We start from the raw sequence: 26,023 nt of genomic DNA on the forward strand, positions 1-26,023 counted from the left end.
TTTCTCAAAGTGTGGTTCTCTGTCTGCCTGCATAGGCAGCATTGGTGGTGCTTCAGAGGATGGCAGATTCTGGGCTCCACCTCCTACCTCAGGCATCTGACTCTGGGTGTGTGGCTGATAGACCTTTCATACAAGCTCTTCAGGTGATTCTCATACACATAAAGTTTGAGAAACATAGACGGATATAGAGGGTTTCACGCTTAATACTCCCAGGGGTGATTTGCTAACAAGGAAAGCATTAGGGTCTCTTTACAAAAAGAAGCAGAACTTGAAGGAACCTCTCAAGCTAGCATTTGTAGTTCACTTGGAAATTTGTGGGCTACTAACGACTGAGCATGTTAAAATACATGTAGCACTGTGTTTGGGGGATTTTACCTGGGTTTGCCCAGAAATAACTATCTTACAACATCAGATAAAGTCAAAGGCCTTTCAGGGGAGATGGGTGATACTCCAGAGTGGCTTCAGCAACCTCTTCACCAATTCACAGAACAAAGAGAGCAGCAGAACAAAACAAGAGGGGAAAGTTCTTTTTTCAGCCTCCAAACCTGTCACCATTTTCCTAGAAATTTTTATCTTGGATCTGGGGAAGCACACGACCATCTTACCACAAACTGGATTTAAATAGTTTATGGTGGAGCCCTTCACCCCAAAACCCACATGTATCCTATCTTATTTTGAATTTAAGTCCCTTGAAAGCCTCCCTAGTAGGTCCAGATACCCAATCATTTGCATGGCTCTTCTCAGGGAGACAGCCTGACCTCACCGGTGTCCTCTCAATCAGAAAGGAGCAGTTCTCAATGGTCAGCATCACCCAGGGCAGCTTTACAAAAGTCCCATTCCTTGGCCTTTGCCCAGACCTACTGGGTTGGGACCACTAGGAATGGGGCCCAACAATCTGTATATTTATAAAATTCCTGGATGATATGATAATCAGCATAATTTGGCAAATACTACCCCAAAGCCTTAATTATAATATATTTCCATCTTCTGGAAAACTTTATTAATGTGAAGTCTCTATTGCAAAAACTTAGCTAGCCTTTCCTCCTTTTACATTTTTAGAAAATAATACTTGGTGGGTGAATGTTTTAGTTCAAAGGCACAGGAGGCTTTACCTTGAAAGTAATGATGCTGAATCATCAGAGATTCCTGTGTGCCTGGCTCCCTTCCCAGACACTGAATACAAGTTTTAGTTGTAATTTTGTATTCATATTCTTAAGTAAAGCATTCCAAATTGTGTAAGCTTTGGGAACCACAAAACCTACCCCTGCCCCTGTCTATAAATGGCAGCATATATGACAAAGCTATGCAAAAGCGACCGAAATTAAATATTTTAACAGCTTTATTTTTCTTTCTGGTCGGTGGATTTTCTGAGTCTTCCTCCATTACCCCCTTTTTTAAACCTGATATTTTGCACTCAAACAGTATATTTTTGATAAGGCTTCTGGTATTCAGTCAGAGACAATATTAGTGCCACGATGGTCTGAGACAAGAGCTGATAGCAAGAACAGATGGTCCCGTCAAAAGCCCACCCAAAGGGATATGATGATACCACGTGTGCCATAGCTGCTTTAGAAGTCGGAGAGGGTAGCATGCTGCAGAGATTAAGTGGGGACTCTGAAACCACACTATGTGACCTGAACTCAAATTGATTGATTTACCCAGTGAATTTAATAGAAGAGCCTCATTCATTTTGAATAGGAAAAGAAACCTGCTGCATCTTCCCTATTCATGAGCTCATTCTCCAATTTAGGAAGGTTGCCTCATGCTCAAAGCAAAAAACAGCCTTCAAGTTGAGCAAAGGTTTTTTGCAGTACTCAGATGTTCACGTTTTCTGTGCTCAGGCTATTTTTATTCGGCAGCACAGACGGTCGTGTAAGCACAGATTTCTTCAGCAGTTTTTATTATAGCAGGTGTGGGATCCTAGGCCATTGTCCTTAAAACACACACACATTCATTACCTGCATTTGAACAGCTTGAGAACTAATGCCATTCTCTCTTTGTGAACATTCAGCTGACTGCTTCTTGTTATAAGGAGAAAAAGAGGTACAAAACAAAGCTCTGGGAAGCCTTGTTTAGATGAGAATGACTGAGTTGTCATGGAAGAAGATTATAATAAATCATATTCGAGCTACTTCAAGAGCAGGACACATCTGAAAATAATCTGAGGATCCACAAGGGAATCGCCTGAGACAAACATGAGCCCTGCCACAGCAATAAGTTTTACTCAATCAAATGAGAAGCGGCCCAACTCCCTAAAGGCACATGGTCTGATTGGAGCTCTCGGGTACCACTGTTTTGATCTCAGAAGCAAATGAAGAACAAAGCATAAAGAGTATTCATGACGAAAAAATATACTGAGCTGTATGTTGTGAAAAAGAAACCCACCTAATGAACAAAACTGAGGTGTAGTGGTCTATGGAGGGTGGCAGAGATAGCAAACAATCCATAACAAAGATATGACTCACCTCTGATACTCCTAGGCTAGAACATGAGACCTGACATCACAAGTGGCTGCCCAATGGGGGACCATATCTCTCTGCTCTCCTCAACTCTACATGGGACTATCTCACTAGTTATTCCCCATGGAATGTGCGTGGAGGTGACATGTTTTATTTCCAGGCCAGGGGGTTAAGAAACAGGCAAACCCTCTTAGTCATTTTCCCCATTCTCATTATTCCCATTTGCCCACTGGATGTTGAAGTTGAAATTGTTAAAGTCACCAGGAATCTAAGTCCCAGAATGATGGTCCACAGCCCCTTGCTGATCTGGAACCGCCTTGCACTGTTACGTGAGTAAAATAAAACCATATTCCTGTATGTCTCTAAAATGTTACCATTTGCTTTGCCTTTTATAGCAGCTAGCGTGACTCTAACTAGGAGACAATCAAATTGTGTTCAAAATTATACCTGTTATGTGAATACGATATTCCTCCTTGAAGATCTTCTGGAAGAAAGGAATCTTGAACTGCATGTGAGGCGTGTGCAAACCAGGAAGATTTACATCGACGTCTCCCATGAAATGTGGGAATTCCCAGTCCTGCCAGAGAAAATCAACATGAAAACATATCTGTGATTTGTTTCATTCCTAAGCAGATAAACACCAAAAATTGACTTTTTATAAGCACCTATTTTAAAATCATTTAAATGCAGCTAGCTGTTGGGTGTATCCGTTTTGTTCTGTGATGGTTGTTGTATGTACATTAGGTAGCGATATGCAAACAAAATCAAAATTAAGTCATAACTTATATCCTTAGATTGTCTCTTTAATGTGATAATAAGAAACCAATGCAGATTTGATGTGCATCAATACATGTTTCTGTCTTTCTTTCTGGAGACCTGGTCTTAAATTTTTATAGGAAGGAAGTGATCCATATTTTTAAAATATGGGGTAATTTAGTTATATTTTGTTCCACTACTTAAAAAAAATAAGAACCTTATAACAGCATATTTGTGTAAGAAGACAAAGTAAATAGGATCTAATTCACTTAACCGAGTTCCTTAATTCACATCAAGGGAGCTTTATTAATCATCTCTGCTAGCAACTATATGGAATGGAAAAATGCCAAAGACTCCTGTCCTACCCTCTTGCAATTTAGCATCACTTTGAACCAAACGATGGAGGGCCTGACATACTAGCTTGCGAGATGAACAGTGAATTAATTCCCAAATTGTCATTAGTTATTTCCTTGTTTTCAAGGCAAAATCAGGTGGGATGACTCTCCGTCTCATAAGGAAGGAAAATAGATGCAAATGAAGATATTTTTAGGTGTCTCATCTGCTCTTAGTTTTTGGATAGAGGTACCAAATTAAAGTTCATAACTAGCATGTGAAGAAGAAATACACTAAATAATGAAGAAACCTTTAAGCTGAATCCATATTTTTATTTCTAGTAATGAAATGATCATTAATTAACAGTCCTATACTTAAAGAATATTTTTTTAAAACTTGGATATGAAAAAATAATAAACAAAATATTAATTTAAGATTTCAATCTGCTACCTCAATATAAAAAACTTATTTTTTCCCAAGATTTTTATATATGCAGCTAATAGAGGTGTGTTGATAATAGTGTGCCTGAACATTTTAGGAGTTTCCATGTCCATTCCACTCCCCTCTTTGGTAAAAATTCTGATTAAGGCAGAATAGACCTTAAAGGAAAGGCGAGTATGTGAGTGGTGGTAACCAGGAAAGTTTTCAATGTCTATTAATTTCTTGATCAATGGATCACTTTAAACCACTAATAAGAAATAAATATATAAGAAGAAAATGATGCATTATCATCCCTTTCTATTAGTGTGTACGCAAATTTCTTGTTGGTCTCGCCTCTCCTGGTTTTTCAGATTTCAGCAGCAAATAGACATGTAATTTTGGAAATTCAGAAAACCCAAAGCATTGGAGCCGAATGAATTTGGTACATTTTGATCTAAAATATTAGTAGGAAATGGATTGGTAATAATACTTGTGAATGATTGCATTTTATTAAAGTGCATTTGATTTTGTTTTTTTCCCCCACTGATAATATCTTGTTCTTTCTATGTTACATGAAAGACTCTTGCAAGAGAATTGAAAATGAATTTAGTCTTTTACTAAAATATAACTGACATCTGCCATAAAAAAATTATGCTTGGCAATGGTAACCAGAGAATATTTCACTAGCCTTGGATAAAAAACACAGAGCATGATCAATAGAGAAATTCTCTCTCTTATTTCTTGGTGTAAGTAGGAGTTTAGGATTAACAGATACACACTATTATCTATATAAAATAGATACACAATAATGACCTACTGTATAGCACAGGGAACTATATTCATTACCTTGTAATAACCTATGATGGAAAAGAACCCGAAAAAGAATACCTATATCTGTATCTCTTTCTATATATATATATATATATATATATCTGAATCACTTTTCTGTACACCTGAAACTGACACAACACTGTAAATCAACTACACTTCATTTTTTTAAAAAAAAGTTGAAAAAAAAGGAAGAGAATACTTCTTGGTAGTAATTCGGCAAGTGTACTTAGGGTGCCTTCTTTTGGAAAGATGTTCTTAGACTGTTATCATTTAGCTTTTCATTTCATGAAATGAAAGCTTTCTACTGGGTATGAAATCGAGTTTAGTTTGAAAGTAATCTCTAGAGATTTCTTGTAGACTGGGATCAAAATTTCATTCCCCCCCAAATTGTTCCTCAATTATTTCCCACCTGTACTTGGAGATAGAAAGATGAATTAAGGAAATGGAAAGTAGGGGAAAGAGAAGAGAAAGTCTTGCTCTTCATCTAGAAGATGGCATTACTTGTCCTTTTATTTTTTTAAAGAAGGGATCAAGGCAGGGATTTAGGGGGAAAGTGTGAGAAAAATATCTTATGCCATCTAATAAATTAAAAACAAAGAGAACTACTAAAAGAGATGATACGTAAATTCTCTTAGATTCCCTCCTTATACATTATTTTTTATAATGACCAGATTTTGGTTTTCAAAACTGTCTTCCTTAGTCTTCTAACTCCCTACCCCCATTCTCTCCCTGGTACTCTGATTTCTGTAGTTCAGTTCCTACTCTGTATATTTCTGCAGACTCGTTGAATCAGCATAAACTTTGACCTTGACTTAGAATGAGATGATAATAATAATCATTGCTGGGACTTCCCTGGCGGGCCAGTGGTTAAGGCTTCACCTTCCAGTGCAGGGGTGTGAGTTCAATCCCTGGTCAGGGAGCTAAGATCCCCACATGCCTCGCCGCCAAAAAACCAAAACACAAAACAGAAGCAATATTGTAACAAATTCAATAAAGACTTTAAAAATGGTTCACATCAAAAAAGTCCTTAAAAAAATAATAACCGTTGCTACCACTTGCAATATGTTTTAAACTCATCTTAATGGGGGCATCTGAGGGTGGTGGTACCCCAAGTATTTATTTATAGGAGATAGAAGAGGAGAGAGGATGATATTCTGAGTCCCCATCTTCATCTGTCAATCTTACAGGCTTCTTGTGAGGATGAGACAATGCCTGGACAGCAATTAGCACACTGCTGGAGATAGATGGAAGAGACAGAGACAGGCCAGCAAGCAAGGTTGATTTCTGAGCATGATTCCAAGGTCAGGGTTATCCTGAGAGTGAAGCAGAGGAAGCAGATAGGTCTGTTTTCAGGAGGATCGCATCCAGGGCTGCCTCAAGGTCCAGATGAAAAAGGAAAACAGCCATCTTCTCCTTTCTGCCCTCATCCGTGGCACAGCACTGGCCTCCTGAGGTCTCTGATGGGACTTGGGTCAGAGCTGAGTCCTCCCAGAGGGCACCAGGAGCGGGACCATAGAGAAGGGCACCTCTCTCAAAGAGATGCATGAGGTGGCTTCATAGAAGGATAGAAGAACAGGAGCAAATTGTGGGTCACACTGTGGCGACACACAAATAACTGTGGGGGACTTGCAGTGTGGTGGGGCTGGCACTGCTACTGTGTAGGCGGGAGCTGGTAAACCAGCAACATGAGAGGCTAAAGGAAACCTGCGGATGCTTGCGGTATAAAGTATCGAGCACTGGCAGTGTTCTAGCATCATCCTAAGCTACAGAGTTACATTACATACAAAATCATCCCCAAATGTTGCTATTATTAACCCATTTTATGGATGAGAAGAATTTGCCTCACAAAGGTTGAATTGTCACAAAATAACGTAGCTGTCATGTGGCAGAGCCCGGGCCAAAGAATACATACTTTCTGCTGGGACACGCAGGCTCTAACCATGAAAAGTGACAACTCTTTTTGTTTTTGACTCAGTAATGGAATTATTTGTACCTGCTGTACCTGTTCTAATAGAGAATCATTGATGACACTCATCACCTGCTCATCTCTCACCCAAAGTCAGTTCCATGAGGGGCTTTAAACTATCCCTCCCTGCCACCACATAAGGTTCTCATATTTTATCTGACCCTAATTTTAACAAGAAGACCAACTGTAAATTTTTCTCCACTAAGCAACTGCCTCAGGATAGTTGGTTTCCAATCAGACTGCTGAGTAGGGAGATTTGACGAACGGGAGATTACTAGAAACTACTGAGATTCTCTTGGCATGAAATCTATGTATGTATAGTAGTTTCATGCACAGATTGTATGTACATGTTATGAGAGCCATGGCTTCCTTTCCTTCTGCATACTTTTTTACTGGAGTATAATTGCTTTATAATCGTATGTTAGTTTCTGCTTTATAACAAAATGAATCAGCTATACATATACATATGTCCCCATATCTCCTCCTTCTTTCATCTCCCTCCCACCTTCCTTATCCCACGCCTCTAGGTGGTCACAAAGCACCAAGCTGATCTCCCTGTGCTATGTGGCTGCTTCCCACTAGCTATCTATTTTACATTTGGTAGTGTATATATGTCCATGCCACTCTCTCATTTGGTCCCAGCTTACCCTTCCCCCACTCCGTGTCCTCAAGCCCATTCTCTACGTCTGCGTCTTTATTCCTGTCCTGCCCCTAGGTCCTTCAGAACCATTTTTTATTTTTTTTATTAGATTCCATATATATGTGTTAATATATGGTATTTGTTTTTCTCTTTCTGACTTATTTCACTCAGCATGATAGACTCTAGGTCCATCCACCTCACTACAAATAAATCAATTTTGTTTCTTTTTATGGCTGAGTAATATTCCATTGTATATATGTGCCACATCTTCTTTACCCATTCAGTTGTTGATGGACACTTAGGTTGCTTCCATGTCCTGACTACTGTAAATAGAGCTGCAAAAAAAAAGGGTGGTACATGACTCTTTTCGAATTATGGTTTCTCGGAGTATATGCCCAGTAGTGGGATTGATGGGTCATATGGTAGTTCTATTTGTAGTTTTTTAAGGAACCTCCATACTGTTCTCCATAGTGGCTGTATCAGTTTACATACCCATCAACAGTGCAAGACGGTTCCCATTTCTCCACACCCTCTCCAACATTTATTGCATGTAGACTTTTTGATGATGGCCATTCTGACTGGTGTGAGGTGACACCTCATTGAAGTTTTGATTTGCATTTCTCTAATGATTAGTGATGTTGAGCATTCTTTCATGTGTTTGTTGGCAAACTGTATATCCTCTTTGAAGAAAAGTCTGTTTAGGTCTTCTGCCCATTTTTGGATTGGGTTGTTTATTTTTTTAATATTGAGCTGCATGAGCTGCTTGTAAATTTTGGAGATTAATCCTTTGTCAGTTGCTTCATTTGCAAATACTTTCTCCCATTCTGAGGGTTGTCTTTTCATCTTGTTTATGGTTTCCTTTGCTATGCAAAAGCTTTTAAGTTTCATTAGGTCCCATTTGTTTATTTTTGTTTTTATTTCCATTACTCTAGGAGGTGGGTCAAAAAGGATCTTGCTGTGATTTATGTCATAGAGTGTTCTGCCTATGTTTTCCTTTAAGAGTTTTAGAGTGTCTGGTCTTATATTTAGGTCTTTAATCTGTTTTGAGTTTACTCTTGTGTATGGTGTTAGGGAGTGTTCTAATGTCATTCTTTTACATGTAGCTGTCCAGTTTTCCCAGCACCAGTTATTGAAGAGGCTATCTTCTCCCCATTGTATATTCTTGCCTCCTTTATCAAAAATAAGGTGACAGTATGTGCTATCTGGGCTTTCTATCCTGTTCCATTGATCTATATTTCTTTTTTTGTGCCACTACCATACTGTCTTCATTACTTTAGCATTTGTACTGTAGTCTGAAGTCTGGGAGCCTGATTCCTCCAGATGTGTTTTTCTTTCTCAAGATCGCTTTGGCTATTCGGGGTCTCTTGTGTTTCCATAGAAATTGTGAAATTTTTGGTTCTAGTTCTGTGAAAAATGTCAGTGGTAGTTTGAAAGGGATTGCATTGAATCTGCAGACTGGTTTGGATAGTATAGTCATTTTCAAAATGTTGATTCTTCCAATCCAAGAACATGGTATATCTCTCCATCTGTTTGTATTATCTTTAATTTCTTTCATCAGTGTATTATAGTTTTCTGCATACAGGTCTTTTGTCTCCTTAGGTAGGTTTATTCCTAGGTATTTGATTCTTTTTGTTTCAATGATAAATGGGAGTGTTTCCTTAATCTCTCTTTCAGATTTTTCATCATTAGTGTATAGGAATGCAAGAGATTTTTGTGCACTAATTTTGTATCCTGCTACTTTACCAAATTCATTGATTAGCTCTAGTAGTTTTCTGGTAGCATCTTTAGGATTCTCTATGTATACTATCATGTCATCTGCAAACAGTGACAACTTTACTTCTTCTTTTCTGATTTGATTCCTTTTATTTCTTTTTCTTCTCTGATTGCCATGGCAAAAACTTCCAGAACTATGTTGAATGATAATGGTGAGAGTGGAAAACCTTGTCTTTCTCCTGATCTTAGAGGAAATGGTTTCAGTTTTTCACCATTGAGAACAATGTTGGCTGTGGGTTTGTCATATATGGCCTTTATTATGTTGAGGTAAGTTCCCTCTATGCCTACTTTCTGGAGGGTTTTTATCATAAATGGGTGGTGAACTTGGCCAAAAGATTCTTCTACATCTATTTAGGTGAACATATGGCTTTTTTCATGCAGTTTGTTAATATGGTGTATCACATTGATTGATTTGCGTATATTGAAGAACCCTTGCATACCTGGGATAAACCCCACTTGATCATGGTGTATCAACCATTTAATGTGCTGTTGGAGTCCGTTTGTTAGTATTTTTTTGAGGATTATTGCATGGTTGTTCATCAGTAATATTGACCTGTAGTTTTCTTTCTTTGTGACATCTTTGCCTGGTTTTGGTATCATGGTGATGGTGGCCTCGTAGAATGAGTTTGGGAGTGTTCCTCTCTCTGTTATATTTTGGAAGGGTTTGAGAAGTATAGGTGTTAGCTCTTCTCTAAATGTTTGATAGAATTCACCTCTGAAGCCATCTGGTCCTGGGCTTTTGTTTGTTGGAAGATTTTTAATCACAGTCTCAATTTCAGTGCTTGTAATTGGTCTGTTTCTATTTTCTAGGTCTTCCTGGCTCAGTCTCAGAAGGTTGTGATTTTCTAAGATTTTCTCCATTTCTTCCACGTTGTCCATTTTATTGGCATGTAGTTGCTTGTAGTAATCTCTCATGATCCTTTGTATTTCTGCAGTGTAAGTTGTTACTTCTCCTTTTTCATTTCTAATTCTATTGTTTTGAGTTTTCTCCCTTTTTTTCTTGATGAGTCTGGCTAATGGTTTATCAATTTTGTTCATCTTCTGAAAGAACAAGCTTTTAATTTATTGAACTTTGCTATCGTTTGTTTCATTGCTTTTTCATGTATTTCTAATCTGATCTTTATTATTTCTTTCCTTCTGCTAACTTTGGGGTTTTTTTGTTCTTTCTCTAACTGATTTAAGTGTAAGGTTAGGTTGTTTATTTGAGATGTTTCTTGTTTCTTGAGGTAGGATTATATTGCTATAAACTTCCCTCTTAGAACTGCTTTTGCTGCATCCCATAGGTTTTGGGTCGTTGTGTTTTCACTGTCATTTGTTTCTAGGTATTTTTTGATTTCCTCTTTGATTTCTTCAGTGATCTCTTCGTTATTTAGTAGTGTATTGTTTAGCCTCCATGTGTTTGTATTTTTTACAGATATTTTCCTGTAATTCATACCTAGTCCTATAGCATTGTGGTCAGAATAGATACTTGGTATGATTTCAATTTTCTTAAATTTACCAAGGCTTGATTTGTGATCCAAGATATGATCTATCCTGGAGAATGTTCCATGAACACTTGAGAAGAAAGTGTATTCTGTTGTTTTTGGATGGGATGTCCTATAAATATCAATTAAGTCCATCTTGTTTAATGTATCATTTAAAGCTTGTGTTTCCATATTTATTTTCATTATGGATGATCGGTCCATTGATGAAAGTGGGGTGTTAAAGTCCCCTAATATCATAGTGTTGCTGTGGATTTCCCCTTTTATGGCTGTTAGCATTTTCCTTATGTATTGAGGTACTCTTATGTTGGGTGCATAAATATTTATGTGTTATATCTTCCTCTTGGATTGGTCCCTTGATCGTTATGTAGTGTCCTTCTCTGTCTCTTGTAATAGTCTTTATTTTAAAGTCTATTTTGTCTGATATGAGAATTGCTACTCCAGCTTTCTTTTGGTTTCCATTTGCATGGAATATCTTTTTCCATCACCTCACTTTCAGTCTGTATGTGTCCTACGTCTGAAGTAGGTCTCTTGTAGACAGCATTTATACAGGTCTTGTTTTTGTATCCATTCAGCCAGTCTATGTCTTTTGGTTGGAGCACTGAATCCATTTACATTTGAGGTAGTTATTGATATGTATGTTCCTATTACCATTTTCTTAATTGTGTTGGGTTTGTTATTGTAGGTCTTTTCCTTCTCTTGTGTTTTCTGCCTAGAGAAGTTCCTTTAGCGTTTGTTGTAAAGCTGGTTTGGTGGTGTTTAATTCTCTTAGCTTTTGCTTGTCTGTAAAGGTTTTAATTTCTCCATCAAATCTGAATGAGATCCTTGATGGGTAGAGTAATTTTGGTTGTAGGTTTTTCCCTTTCATCACTTTAAATATGTCCTGCCACTCCCTTCTGGCTTGCAGAGTTTCTGCTGAAAGATCAGCTGTTAACCTTATGGGAATTCCCTTGTATGTTATTTGTTGTTTTTCTCTTGCTGTTTTTAATATTTTTTCTTTGTATTTAATTTTTGATAGTTTGATTAATATGTGTCTTTGGCATGTTTCTCCTTGGATTTATCCTGTATGGGACTCTCTACGCTTCTTGGACTTGACTATTTCCTTTCCCATATTCGGGAAGTTTTCAACTATAATCTGTTCAAGTATTTTCTCAGTCCCTTTCATTTTCTCTTCTTCTTCTGGACCCCTATAATTCAAATGTTGGTGATTTTAATGCTGTCCTAGAGGTCTCTAAGACTGTCCTCAATTCTTTTCATTCTTTTTTCTTTATTCTGCTCTGCAGTAGTTATTTCCACTATTTTATATTCCAGGTCACTTATCTGTTTTTCTGCCTCAGTTATTCTGCTATTGATCCCTTCTAGAGAATTTTTAATTTCATTTATTGTGTTTGCTCTTTAGTTCTTCTAAGTCTTTGTTAATCGTTTCTTTTATTTTCTCCATTCTATTTCCAAGATTTTGGATCATCTTTACTATCATTACTGTGAATTATTTTTCAGGTCGAATGCCTATTTCCTCTTCATTTGTTTGGTCTGGTGGGTTTTTACTTTGCTCCTTCATCTGCTGTGTGTTTCTGTGTCTTCTCATTTTGCTTCACTTACTGTGTTTGGGGTCTCCTTTTCACAGGCTGCAGGTTCATAGTTCCCATTGTTTGGTGTCTGCCCCCAGTGGGTAAGTTTGGTTCAGTGGGTTGTGTAGGCTTCTTGGTGGAGGGGACTGGTGCCTGTGTTCTGGTGGATGAAACTGGATCTTGTCCTTCTGGTGGGCAGGACCACGTTCAGTGGTGTGTTTTCGGGGTGTCTGTGACCTTATGATTTTAGGTAGCCTCTCTGCTAATGGATGGGTCTGTGTTCCTCTCTTGCTAGTTGTTTGGCCTAGGGTGTGCAGCATTGTAGCTTGCTGGTTGTTGAGTGGAGCTGGGTCTTAGCTTTGAGATGGAGATTTCTGGGAGAGCTTTTGCCATTTGATATTACATGGAGCCGGGAGGTCTCTGGTGGACCAATGTCCTGAACTCAGCTCTCCCACCTTAGAGGCACAGGCCTGACACCTGGCCAGAGCACCAAGACCCATGGCTCAGAAGAAAAGAGAGAAAAAAAGAAAGAAAAAAATAAAATAAAAGTTATTAGAATAAAAAGTTATTGAAAATAAAAAAAAATTAAAAATCATAAAAAGAAAGAAAGACAGAAAGAAGAGAGCAACGGAAACAAAAAAACAAATCCACCAGTGATAACAAGTGCTAAAAGCTATACTAAAAAAAGACAAAAATGGACAGACAGAACCCTTGGACAAATGGTGAAAGCAATGCTATACAGACAAAATCATACAAAGAAGCATACAGATACACACTCACAAAAAGAGAAAAAGGAAAAAAAATATGTATATCTATATATATATAAATAAAAGGAAGAGAGCAACCAAATTAATAAACAAATCTACCAATGATAATAAACTCTAAATACTAAACTAAGATAAACATAAAACGAGAAAAAATTAGATGCAGAAAGCAAACCCCAAGTCTATAGTTGCTCCCAAAGTCCACAGTCTCAATTTTGGGATGATTCATTGTCTATTCAGGTATTCCAGAGATGCAGGGTACATCAAGTTGTTTGTGGAGATTTAATCCGCTGCTCCTGAGGCTGCTGGGAGAGATTTCCCTTTCTCTTCTTGGTTCGCACAGCTCCCAGGTTTCAGCTTTGGATTTGGCCACACCTCTGCGTGTAGGTCACCTGAGGGCGTCTGTTCCCACCCAGACAGGACAGGGTTAACGGAGCAGCTGATTAAGGGGCTCTGGCTCACTCAGGCCGGGGGGGAGGGAGGGGTACGGAATGCGGGGCTAGCCTGCAGCGGCAGAGGCCGGCGTGACGTTGCACCAACCTGAGGCGCGCCGTGCGTTCTCCCGGGGAAGTTGTCCCTGGATCACGGGACCCTGGCAGTGGAGGGCTGCACAGGCTCCCGGGAGGGTAGGTGTGGATAGTGACCTGTGCTCGCACACAGGCTTCTTGTTGGCTGCAGCAGCAGCCCTAGCATCTCATGCCCGTCTCCCGGGTCCACGCTGATAGCCGCGGCTCCTGCCCGTCTCTGGACCTTGTTTAAGCGGTGCTCTGAATCCTCTCTCCTCGCGCACCCCGAAGCAGTGTTCTCTTGCCTCTTAGGCAGGTCCAGACTTTTTCCTGGACTCTCTCCTGGCTAGCTGTGGCGCACTAGCCCCCTTCAGGCTGTGTTCAAGCAGCGAACCCCAGTCCTCTCCCTGGGATCTGACCGCCGAAGCCGGAGCCTCAGCTCCCAGCCCCGCCCGCCCCGGCGGGTGAGCAGACAAGCCTCTCGGGCTGCTGAGTGCCGGTCGGCACCGACCCTGTGTGCAGGAATCAATCTGCTTTGCCTTCTGCATCCCTGTTGCTGCGCTCTCCTCCGTGTCTCTGAAGCTTCCCCCTGTCACCCCCTCATCTCCACCAGTGAAGGGGCTTCCTAGTGTGTGGAAACCTTGCCTCCTTCACAGCTCCCTCCCACTGGCGCAGGTCCCGTCCCTATTCTTTTGTCTCTGTTTTTTCTTTTCCCCTACCCAGGTACGTAGGGAGTTTCTTGCCTTTTGGGAAGTCTGAGGTCTTCTGCCAGCATTCAGTAGGTGTTCTGTAGGAGTTGTTCCACATGTAGATGTATTTCTGATGTATTTGTGGGGAGGAAGGTGATCTCCACATCTTACTCCTCTGCCATCTTGAAGGTCTCCCCGCTGCATACGTTTTATAAATTATATTTTGAAAACCAGATGAAAGTGTTGAATTAAGAGAATTACAAGGCAAGATGTGTTTGGCTACTAAGACCGGGGTACAGACAGGCTGGTCCTGTGATTGTTTATTATAAAATGTTCATTGACTCTGTTCTTTAAGAAATGTTACCAGTATTCAGTAATTCAAAGCTTCCTTATTACAGTCTGCTATCAAATCTAACAATGCCTTCAGCTGTCTGTCCCATTTGTGACTCAGTGATGTGAGAATGATTTAGGTACATTGTGTCACACACCCTATTGTAGTTCTCATCAGTTTATGGTGATGAACAGAGTTCCAACTTTGTATCTTGCTTCATATAGGAGAAAAAGTTAATTTTTATTCAGAAGGGTATATTTCCCATATAAAAATAAATGAGCAGCACTATGGTATGTATCTACTCCTATTTCTTACGTACAATGGTTTACTTTTGCCTATAGCTATAAAAATCACATTTGAACACTGATGTGCAAATTGCATTTGGACATGTAATTTGGATGGATGTGACCAAATGTGATTACATCCAAGTGTGGCCCTATTAATCATGGGCCACATCTAGACAGAATTTCAGGACAATGTTAAGTATATAGGCAAGATGGTCTCAGGATATCCTCGATTCATCATTTCCCCACATTTTCTCATTGAGACACATGCGTTGGGGCCAAGGAAAAGAACTTGGTACTGTGCAGAGAAACTCAAGCTTGAAACCAACATGGTTTTGAATTCCCCAACTGGCATTCAATTTCCCAAATCAAATGAAGGGACCCCATTTCTATTTAGAGAAGCGTTAAAGCATAAAAATGTAATAACATTGAGTACTCTACCCTGCAAAAATGAAACCATGGTATCAGAACAAAAGTCGTATCTTGGAGGCTAAAGACTGGCCACCTGGTTTTTGAGAAATTTAAGACGCAAATTATATTATAGTTTAACAAAAAGTATTGATAACCACTTAGAATAGAATGACAATAGATTCCTAAATACCAATAAAATATCAACATTTTTCAATGTAATAATTTGTATATCTCCTCTTTATAGGCATTAGATTATAAAGCTTTAAATAATTTCAAAAGCCAACTTTACAGATATGCTTCTTTCTCTTTGTTAATTTCTATTTCTCCTATTCAGAACTGAATTTAGATCCATGAATATCAGAACATCATTCTACCAAAAATGTTCCCAGCTTGTAAAGTGTCCTTAGCTTTTCTATGCTTACCATGTCCTAGCAACAAGATTTTAGATGACAGTGAGCAGCGGCGGCCTGAAGAATTGTACTCATGCTTTGGGTGATATTTTTGTTTCTTATTAAGAATCTCGAGTGCCTGATTTCTTTCAGTAACCCTATGCTTCTCCTAATTAGCAAAACTGCCATGGTGTCACTTAGCTGAATAAATCCTTGGAAATCTTGACATATAGTAGATGTTGCTCATTTGTTTGTTTATTACCTGCCTCTCCCATTGGAATGTAAACTCCAAGGAGCGTACAGAAATTTTTCCTGTTTTGTTCACTGTTATATTCCCCATATCTGAAGTAGTACTCAGCATATAGTAAGAACTCAAATATTTGTTGAAGAACTCAAATATTTGTTGAATTGACGAATGGAGCTCTCTGAAAGTTAAAGATATACAACCATCTCTTTTTGGCTTCATGTAAATGGAATTTAGGTAAGCAAAGACAAAAAATACTTGTTTTTATAAATAATATTACACGTCAAACTGAGATTCATTATTATGAAAGAAAATTGTTGCTTTATTTTTTCCCTATAAACAAGGTATACTGGAATTACACAGAGAGTAACCTAAAGATAAAGCCATTTGCCAAAGATCACAGAGAAGAAGAGAGAGTGGATAATGTGAGGAAGAAAGTGGTCAAATGTAAATGTTGTGAGATGAGGCAGTTAATGTTTGGAAAATTAGTAAAAATGTTCATTGGGATGATCCAAGACATACTTTTAGTTACCATATAAATGTGAAGAAGCTCATGAGACACATCCAACCAAGTCAGAGAACATGAAAAGAGAATGTAAACCAACATGTGATTAAAAAAATATGGAGGATCATTTCCTGCAGTGGATGACGCCAGGAAGGTGGTCAAGGCAATGCTGAATATCAGAGACACCCTGCAGTAAATGTGAAGGATGTACTAAAGAGAAAGACCAGCAGCTTACTTCTTAGATGTCTTTTGACAAATATTCTTTTCTTATAAATTATACTCTTATTTTCTCCTAATATTCACTATTTTTTTTTTTCTCTCAATGGCAAATGAATTCCATAACCTTTTGGAGTTTTCTCTCAGGAGTCGCATATGCTATTTAAAAGATTTAAAACCTTTGGGGAAAAATCTTGGCTTTCTGTTTGAAGTAGGCTGTTTTCAACAAGTAGAAGAGATGGCAGATCTCAATCATCATTAAAACAAATCCAAGTCAAACTGTAAATCCTTACTTAAAATGTTTAAAGAAGTTGACACGTGCTTTTTATGCATTCTAAGATACCGATAAACTCTCAAAATTGTCGTTGTCTAAACAATCTAATTCATCCTGAAGGCCTACTTTGTAGTGTGGTTTAATGTATTTTCTTCATCAGTAATCTTTCTTACTTGCAAAGGCCAATAGGAATTTTCCTGTCTAATTCTGAAGCCAACATACATCAATGAGATATAAGTAACAGTTTAGTGCCTGTAGAGAAAGCAAATAAGTCAAGCCCAGAGTAGATTTGAGAAGTGAGTGTAGTTTGTTACTTTTAAGAGACTTTACTGTGAGGCTCTGGCAAGATAGCAGTGGGTTGTTAAAGACAAGTTTTTTATATTTAGACAGCTTGAAAGCATCATTATTTTAAGCACCAAGGTGGAAGAGTATCTGATGAAATGCACTGGGCCTCATTTACAGATGTCCTGCCCTGGCAGACTGATGTGATGGAGTAGAAAATAAAAGTCAGTCTTGTAAGTGTTTACAACTAATAGAAATGCATCATGTGGCATCTAGGAATAATAGGAAATCAATATCCCTCACTAGGGCAATAGAGTTCACCAATATGCAAGGAAAGAGTGCTTGACATTGTAGAGACTCCTACGTGTATATGTGTGTGGAGGTGTGTAGACAAACCATTGACTAGGACAAGTTGCTGACAACTAAAGATAGTGCAAAGTCTAAGGAAACACAGTGTCATAACTCAATGATAGATCCTTTTGGATAAAGTCTTCCATCCATCATCAAACAACAACTTGACCTACTTTGCACTTCTTAAGAAGAGTGAATATTAGCTATATAATAAATTGATATATTTTTTAATTAAATGAGAACTCCTGATAACTCCTCTTTTCCTAAAGAGGAAAGAGTGAAATCTAGTGGAAGGAAATTTTTAGACAGCATAATTTCATGTTATTTTTCAGACACTGGCTGCGGTTCAATGTCACATAGCCCTTGCTTATTCTGTGCTTTATTGTATTTGGACATTTGGTATAAAATGTCACTGCTCCAGTATCTGTTCTGGCTCTATGCATGCTGCCAGGAATGGTCACATTCAATTGTCTGAATGACTAATTTCTTCTATAGGCTATATAGGAAAATTAATTGCATACTGTCAAAAGAGTAGATATTGTGCTTGGTAAAATTTTTATTTAATATTGAAGTCATTTTTCTCTGTAAAAAATTAATAATAGTGGAGATCAGTGGATAAATGTGATTCAATATAAAAATATTCAGTTCACAAACAATAGAGGGTATGAAGTTGATCTAAATATCAGATGGGTGGTTGAGGTAAAGGGCCTCTAGTGTTTCTTGCAATAAGTTCATTTCTATTTTCATAATTTTTTGTCAAGAATGTCTCATGGAGCATATATTCTAATAGAAGACAGCCCAGTCAATCAGCAAATAGCAATAAAATATGGTGTCAAATAGAGATAAATGCTTTAAAGGAAATAAAACAGGGTAAGGTGATGGAGAGTGGTGAGTTAGGGGTGGGTGCTAGTTTAGTTAGTCAAAAGAAAGCCTCTTTGAGGATGACCTTTGTATGGAGTGCTGACTGGTATGAAAGAACAAGCTCTGTAAATCTCTGGAGGAGGAGCTGATCAGCTAGAAGGAAGAGCAAATGCAAAGGCCCTGAGCAGGAAATGAGCTGGGAATGTCCAGAAACAGCAAGGATAAAGTGGCTATAGGAGTGTGAGTGATGTGGAGAGTGGGAGGTTGGCTGTAGGTGGAATAAAGTCCAGTTTAAAGACAACTGTAGTAATTTAGGTGCGAGATGATGGTGGTTAAACAATGGTGGTCAGGTGTTCAGATCAAGATGTATTTTGAAGTGTCACCAGCTGAGTTTCTGGATTTACCAGTTGCTCCGGCGACTGGTAAATGACAGCATCATTTACCGAGAAGGGAGAATTCGGGGAACCAATAAACTTGTAGCAGATAGGGAGGTGGGTAAGAAATCCAGAGGTCTATTTAGAACACACTATATATCAAGTGGAGGTATTGCACAGGCAGCTGGGAAGCATAGGGGAGGGATCAAGACTGGAGATGTCATGTGGAAGTCACCCGTGCACCTACTGATCTAAAACCATGAAGCTGGATGAAATCGTCTAGAAAGGGAGTACAGAAAGCCAAGAGAAGAGGGCTGGGGACTGAGCGCTGAGGTACTCTGACATTTGGAAGTTGCAAGAGGCAGTAAGGAAAACAAAGCAAGAATGGTGTATAAGAACAGGAGAAAGTGCATCCTAGAAGCTAGGTGAAAAGTGTCTCAAGAAGGCAGAAGTGGTCAACTTTATTGAATGCAGCTGAAAGTAAGAAGACTGAAAGTTAACCACAGGATTCAGTACTGTAGGAGAGGGGTTATGGGTTTTTTTTTTGGCTGCACTGTGCGGCATCTTTTTTCCCTTACCAGGGATGGAAACTGCACCCCACACACGGAGTCCTAACCCCTGGACCTCCAGGGAACTCCCAGGAGTTGTTGATCTCTATAAGACCTCCAAACTCCAGAGGAAGCTGATGTTGGAGACAAAGACCTGACTGCAGTTGGTTCAAGAGAAAATGGGAAGTGAGAAGTAGAGACAATAATTACAGAACTCTTATGAGGAGCTTTGCTGTGAGTGGGAACACAGTAAAGAGGCAGTAACTGGAGAGAGATTATGATTCTGTTAATTTCAAATAAATTTGTTAGTGTCAAATAAAGTCAATTTTGGCAGGATAAGGGACTCTGAGTGGGACCTGAAATTTCCTTTTTATATTTTAAGTAGCTTCTGCAATGGCTAAAGTTAAAAGCTGGTGTGCACCAGGGTGGATGCGCTGATTGTTTACAGCGGGTGTCCGTTCTGGTTGATGAACACCTCCACTGTATCAGTAGTTAAATACTTTGACTATCACTGTCTGTGAAGTCAAAATGGCTGTTTTCCTGAAAAAACAAAACGCTAGGCTAAGTTAATTGTATCTGGAAAGTAGCAGACTTTTAGAAACAATAGGCTGGATCCTTGTTGCTCTACCGATGTGATTTCCTTCTGTTTCATCTTTCTCAGTAAAGACAATCACAGAATGTCTGCCTCTGACCCCCACGGACCACCCAGTGATAACACGGACAGAAAGTAAAACCTTTAGAGCAATGAATTTGAACGGCCAGACATCCCAGGCCTTTCTTCAGTGTGTTTTGGGTCAAGAGTGTTCATCCTCTGAGCTCTTGAGAAAAATTATCAACCCTCAAGTAAGAGAGGATAGACTAGGAAAACAAGATATATAGAGGCAGGGTGGAGGGATGGGAACAATAAAATACATTTTGTTGCTGGAGAATTATACCCTCAGTGAGATGAAAAGTTTTCTGAACCTAGTTTTAGTCCAGAGGTCAATGGCCAAGAAAAACCTAAAATACATTGTTTTCCTTGTTGGGAACCTATGTGAGAAAGATTCTACCACTCTCAGGATCTTTTTGGGAAACAAGTTTCCAAGCTGGGGTAAAGAAGCCTTACACTCATGTTAGCAGTTGCCTGTCCTTACGCTGACACGATGCATTCAGAAAAGCCCAAGGTGACTACAGTGGGCTTGGTTTATAGAGTCCACATAGCACTTTTAGAGTGAATGTGAAGTCTATATTTCTTGCAGAAGTTTCCAGTAACTCACGCAACTTCCGCATAGGATAGTATCACACTATTATTCAACTAATTCAATATTTATTGAATGCTGACTATAGGCAAAGCATTTATTCTCAAAGAATATCTAATGGCATTAATAAAGAAAGAAATTACACTCTTCCTTTTGCAGATATAGACAGTGATGGTCAGTGAGGTCACTAGATTCTTCCCGTATTAGCCAACAGACAACTGGTAGAGAAAAGATTAGATGAAATTCAATCAGTACATCTTGAACTGTATTTCACTGCATCCGCCTTATTGAGAATCCTATTTAGGAGAAAGCAAACCCTGTTTAGGAGATTGACTTTATTTTCATATGCTATTCAGACAAAGCAAACCAACATTTATCATAAACTTGCTCTGTGTCAAGAATTTGATTCACTGTAAACCACATGCAAATATATATGGCAAGTGAGATTTTTCTCATTTTATAAGGAAGTAAACTGAGGCTAAGAGAACAGTCAAGTAGCTTGCCCAATGCTGCACAATGGGTACCAAAAGGATTGGTTACCAGGTTAGTCTGACTCCAAAGATATTTTTTATACCATACCAAGCTTGTTCATGACTTTTTTTCATTAAGCTCTAATGTTGCAATTATCTTCCCACCTAAAAGCCAACTGTCATGCCAATATGTGTTTCCTTTGGATGCTAACTTATCTGTAATGAAAACTTTCCTTTAAGTGGTATGTTGTAGCTCATCTTGAAATAATGTTGGTACCTGCAGCACACGAAGAAGGAATCCTGTCTCACTTCCACCGCAAAGTGAAATAATGGCAGCGGGTCTATGTTTATCCTGAGAGTCATTGACAAAGCCTGCAAAATATGCAGGTTGAGGTGCACATTTAACTCTAGATGGTTTATGACCATCTTAGAATTTTTACTGCCAATGCATAGATTTGTCTCTAAACTTAGAATATTTCTAGTAATGAATACTATCTCCCCAACTTCTTTGCACTTCGGTTTTCTCACCCGAGGAAATTTTTCATCATACATAGGCACTCTGATGGCAGACTCCTATATTACTGCAATGGAAAACAGGATGGATTTGGGGATGATTTAGTGCCCACTAGTGTTGGCTATCAAACTTTGCAACTTCCTAAAGAGACAAAACTTTTATGTTTCTTTGGAAGTTGTATGACAGTGAGATTTGTGCTGTTAACACATTGTGGCTGGACATATCATTAAGTGATAAAATTTTGTATTACGTAGGTGACTCGAGGCAGTGCAAAAACATTAGAAAGAGAACTATAAGGACAATATAACAAATATACATTATCCTTATAGTTTTCTTTCTTATGTTTATCTATATACGTATGTATAGTATAATTTTATGTAATGTATATATAAAATATACATATTCCGCATAGTTATCTAAAAAACTATTTTATTTTATCTCAAGTCTTCCTTGTTCTGTATATCAGTGGACTAAGTTACTATGTTACTGGGCACCCTTTACTTCAAGGATTAATTCTTCTTGCTCATAATTATGACAGGTAGAAGATGACACAATTTCCATAAATGTAACATTATTGATAATCTATTCAAAGCCCATCTTGATATTTGATTTTAAACAGAATTATCAGTGTAAACAACATTGAAAAATACATTGGTAATGTTATGAGGATGAAGCTCCACATAACATCTCTGTGTAATATATCAGATTTCTAGTGAAATGCGTCATATTTAGAAATATTACAAACAATATCCTTAAGCACATGTGGAAACAAAGTAACAGTTAACTTTGGGAAGGTGGTAAAAATTATCAGAAAATAATTTTATGGTACCTCAGGATAATATCTCCTAACATGTTTATTTGTAAAAATTGGTAAGCCTATGGTTCTGAAAATTGACTTTTAATGCACAGAGAAGCTACATGAAAGCAATCATAAAAACTAAACATAAAACACAAAATTTTGCCTTCAAGCACTGGATTGTCCTTGGTGAGTCATACGTAAATGTGAAATTATTACATTTGCCAGTTGCCAAGGGCTTTGCTTTATGGATATCTGCAACACATAGACATAAATCAATTAATATGCTATTTTTCCTGTATAAACCCAGGTGCACTTGATTCATTACCTCTCACTAGAGGAGAAGTTGGCAAATCAACATCATTATGAAACTGTTCAGGCAATAGATTATCTTCAGAAATTAGTTTTCTGAAAACGGTTCCAAATTGTTTTACGAAGTTATGACTTGCTGACAGATCCCCACCCCCACTCCCAATTCAGAGATACCAGGATTTTTAACATTGTGTTTCTCTTTTAAATAATAAATCCACTCTTTAACATCTACACACCCATATTAAAAACTTCAACTAATCATGTATCATTTGCTTTTCAATACAGATACATGATTGCCTTAGCCAGAAATGCAGACTTCTTCATATCTCTTCTTTGGAAACAATACAGATGAAGAATGTTTGGGTGTTTTAATGTAAGCACCTGCAAGAGTTGCTAATTAACTCAACATCAGTGAAAGATTTCAATTGTACTTTCTGAGGCTCAATTACGTACAATGTGAAAAAATAAATATGAGCATAATTAACAGTTTTTCTATTTTTCTGTTTCAAGTCAGTGGTTTATGATTTAGCATTCCTTCACTGACAATTATATAGCATGATCAATGGTTTACTCATGCTATGGTCCAAAATAAAGATATGCCCTCTAAAGTGATTTAAATGTGAGGAAATGGATTTCTTTTTACTAATATTATCAAATATTCTGCTTGCCACACCTCCTGCTGGGCACTGTAAGTGGTGAACTGTTATGACAACGGCCACTATTCAATGAGCTAAATGAAACAGGCTCCGCACCAGCATAGCTATTTACATACATTTCCTTATTTTATCTTTAAAACTATGGTATGAAGTAGGTTTTCTTTTTCCCATTTTGCAGTTATGGAAACCCAGGTTCAGAGAAGGTACCAGACTTACCCACTATCATACGGAAGAGTAGGAGCCAAACCCAGGTCTTCCCAGCCTCACACCCGGTGTTCTTTATACCACACTCAGGAAGGTGAGTAGGAATTTAGCATGTCCTGCCTCTAAAAGACCTATTACTGTCTTAGTTTAACCATTGTTTTTTCATTATTGTTTTTGTTTTATTGTCTCCCACATTGAGCCCTAAGGGAGCCAATGAGTTGGCCACAATTGTTTGTTTCTTTTCCCTCCTCCCCACTCTGTGATTTCTACAGACGTTATTTTCCATTAAAAGTAGACCTTGCTTCCGCCACCACCATTTCTAAGCTAACACTTGTTTTGCTATCCTGGCTGAAAGCTAATCCCCCTCTTTGTTTTTTTTGCCTTTTTTTAAAAGAAATGTATCTTGTCTTTTCCTTTCATGCCACATATTTTATTTACTAAATATTTGTACACACGGCAGTTGGTTGTGTCAGCGCCTTTTCTCCACACCGGCAATACAGTAAGGAACCAGGTAGATCTGGTTCTAGGCTCTGCCTTCATGGGGTTTACAGTTTGAATGTAGTATAAACACACAGAATAATTTCAGAAAATGATTAGTGCTAAAGAGAAAATAAGTCAAGATGATTGATTAGCAGAAGCTACTTTAGATAGGGTTAGAGAAGATCTTTTGGTGGATAAAACCTCTCCAGTGAAAGGTACCAGGTACTGTGATATATGCTATGAATGCAACAGGGACCAAAACAAACCAACAGTCCCTACTCTCAAGTAGCTTAAGTCTAGAGGGAGCAAAAGATGAAAGACTTAGTGTCAATTAAATGAAATAAGAAGTAATAAGTGCTTTGAAGGAAATAAACTGAAGACTGAGAAAGAGAATAACAAAGTCGCCACTCAGGAAGGCATCTTGGAAGAGATGATACCTGATCTGAGAACTGATGATGGGACTGATCCAGCCACACAAAGAACGGAGAATATTGTGCAAAGCAAGTGCTCAATTCTCTACTTTATGCCAGGTACTCTGCTTGGTCCTAGCGATACAATGATGAACAAAAGCCTATATGCACTATGATTTCTTGGTTCTTATAGTCTAGTGGGTAATTTAGACATGAATCACATAATGATGGAAATAGACCTTGATACTTCTGGGTTAACTTGCATGGCCATGCCCATCCATCACTCACTTAACCATCGCAATGTCACAGTCTTTGGTATATGTAACTCTTCTTGGCTATTTTCTTCAGTGCTGGCACCAAGGAATCTTCTATTATAGCTACATGATATACTACTGCATGGTGTTCATTAACTTTTTATATTTATGTGTTGATTATATGCTCCTTGAAGGTACACTTCTTTATGTTTCTCTCAGTCCTCAGCATAATGCTAAATACATAGTAGGAAGTACAAACCATTCATTGTTTAATTATTCATCAATATTTACAAGGTGCTTACAGTGTGCCAGAAACTGTACAAGGCTGTGGGATACCAAAGATATAAATCAGAATTCAAGAAACTCATTCTCTACAGGGGAAATAAACAAGTTAAACAGTACTTGCAGGAAAATATGGAAGTATAATAACAGAGGCATTAAACAGGTCCCCAGTAGGAGTTTCTATTCAAACCTTGAGAGAACAAGTGAATTAACCAATCGTCTCCTATCTTCCATTTGCACAGTAACCACAGGCTATTGAGAGTGTGTAGATCATCACCATGCTGTAGGAGTAAGATGGAGCCATACAAATTGCTCACCTTTGCTATAATTTGAGGAGTTACTGGTTTTAAACACAGACCAAATGAACTTTTCCCAGTGAATAATTTTGGTTTATCTAACTTTAGGTTGTCTAATGATCATCATTCACAAGTCCACTTTTTCCCCCAGTTTTATTAAGATATAAATGACATATAGCACTGCGTAAGTTTAAGGTATACAACATCATGATTTGACTTACATATGTCATGATTTGATTACCACAAATTTAGTGAACATCCAACACCTCATATAGATTCAACACTAAAAAAATAGAAAATCTTTTTCCTTGTGAAGAGAACTCTAGGATTTACTCTCTTAACAAATTTCATATATAATGTACAGCAGTATTAATTATCTTTATCACGTTGTACACTGCATCCCTAGTACGTATTTATCTTGTAACTGGAGTTTGTACCTTTTAACTGCCTTCATCTAATTCCTCCTCATCCCCCACCTTTGGTAGCCACAAATCTGATCTCTTTTTCTATGTTTGTTTGTTTGTTTGTTTTTGAAGTGTAGTTGACCTACAAAGCTATGTTTGCTCCTGGCAGACAACATAGTGAGTCCATATTTCTGTACATTTCAAAATGATCACCATAAGTCTAGTCATCATCCCATGTGTTCTCTGTATCTATGACTCTGCTTCTGTAAGTTATGTTTGTTCATTTGTTTTGTTTTTAGATTCTGCGTATAAGTGAAATCATACTTTGTCATAGACTAATTGCCCATATAAGTGTGAATTCATTTCTGGGTTGTCTATTCTATTCCATTGATCTTTATGTCTGTTTTCCTGCCAGTAACATACTGTTTTCACTACTGTAGCTTTGTACTAT

The 26,023-nt window shown here is 38.1% G+C and overlaps 1 protein-coding gene across 10 annotated transcripts in view; it reads right to left on the reverse strand.

The window, feature by feature from the left end:
- TMEM117 (transmembrane protein 117) overlaps positions 1-26,023 on the reverse strand; it is a 564,965-nt gene that overhangs the window by 37,818 nt on the left and 501,124 nt on the right. For all 10 annotated transcript variants that reach the window (XM_060166509.1, XM_060166503.1, XM_060166504.1 and 7 more), the window contains one exon: positions 2,907-3,036. In XM_060166509.1, the coding sequence (XP_060022492.1) occupies positions 2,907-3,036 (130 nt within the window). The remainder of the gene's footprint in view (positions 1-2,906; positions 3,037-26,023) is intronic.

Source organism: Lagenorhynchus albirostris, chromosome 11, assembly GCF_949774975.1.
Source record: "Lagenorhynchus albirostris chromosome 11, mLagAlb1.1, whole genome shotgun sequence".
Lineage (NCBI taxonomy): Eukaryota > Metazoa > Chordata > Mammalia > Artiodactyla > Delphinidae > Lagenorhynchus > Lagenorhynchus albirostris.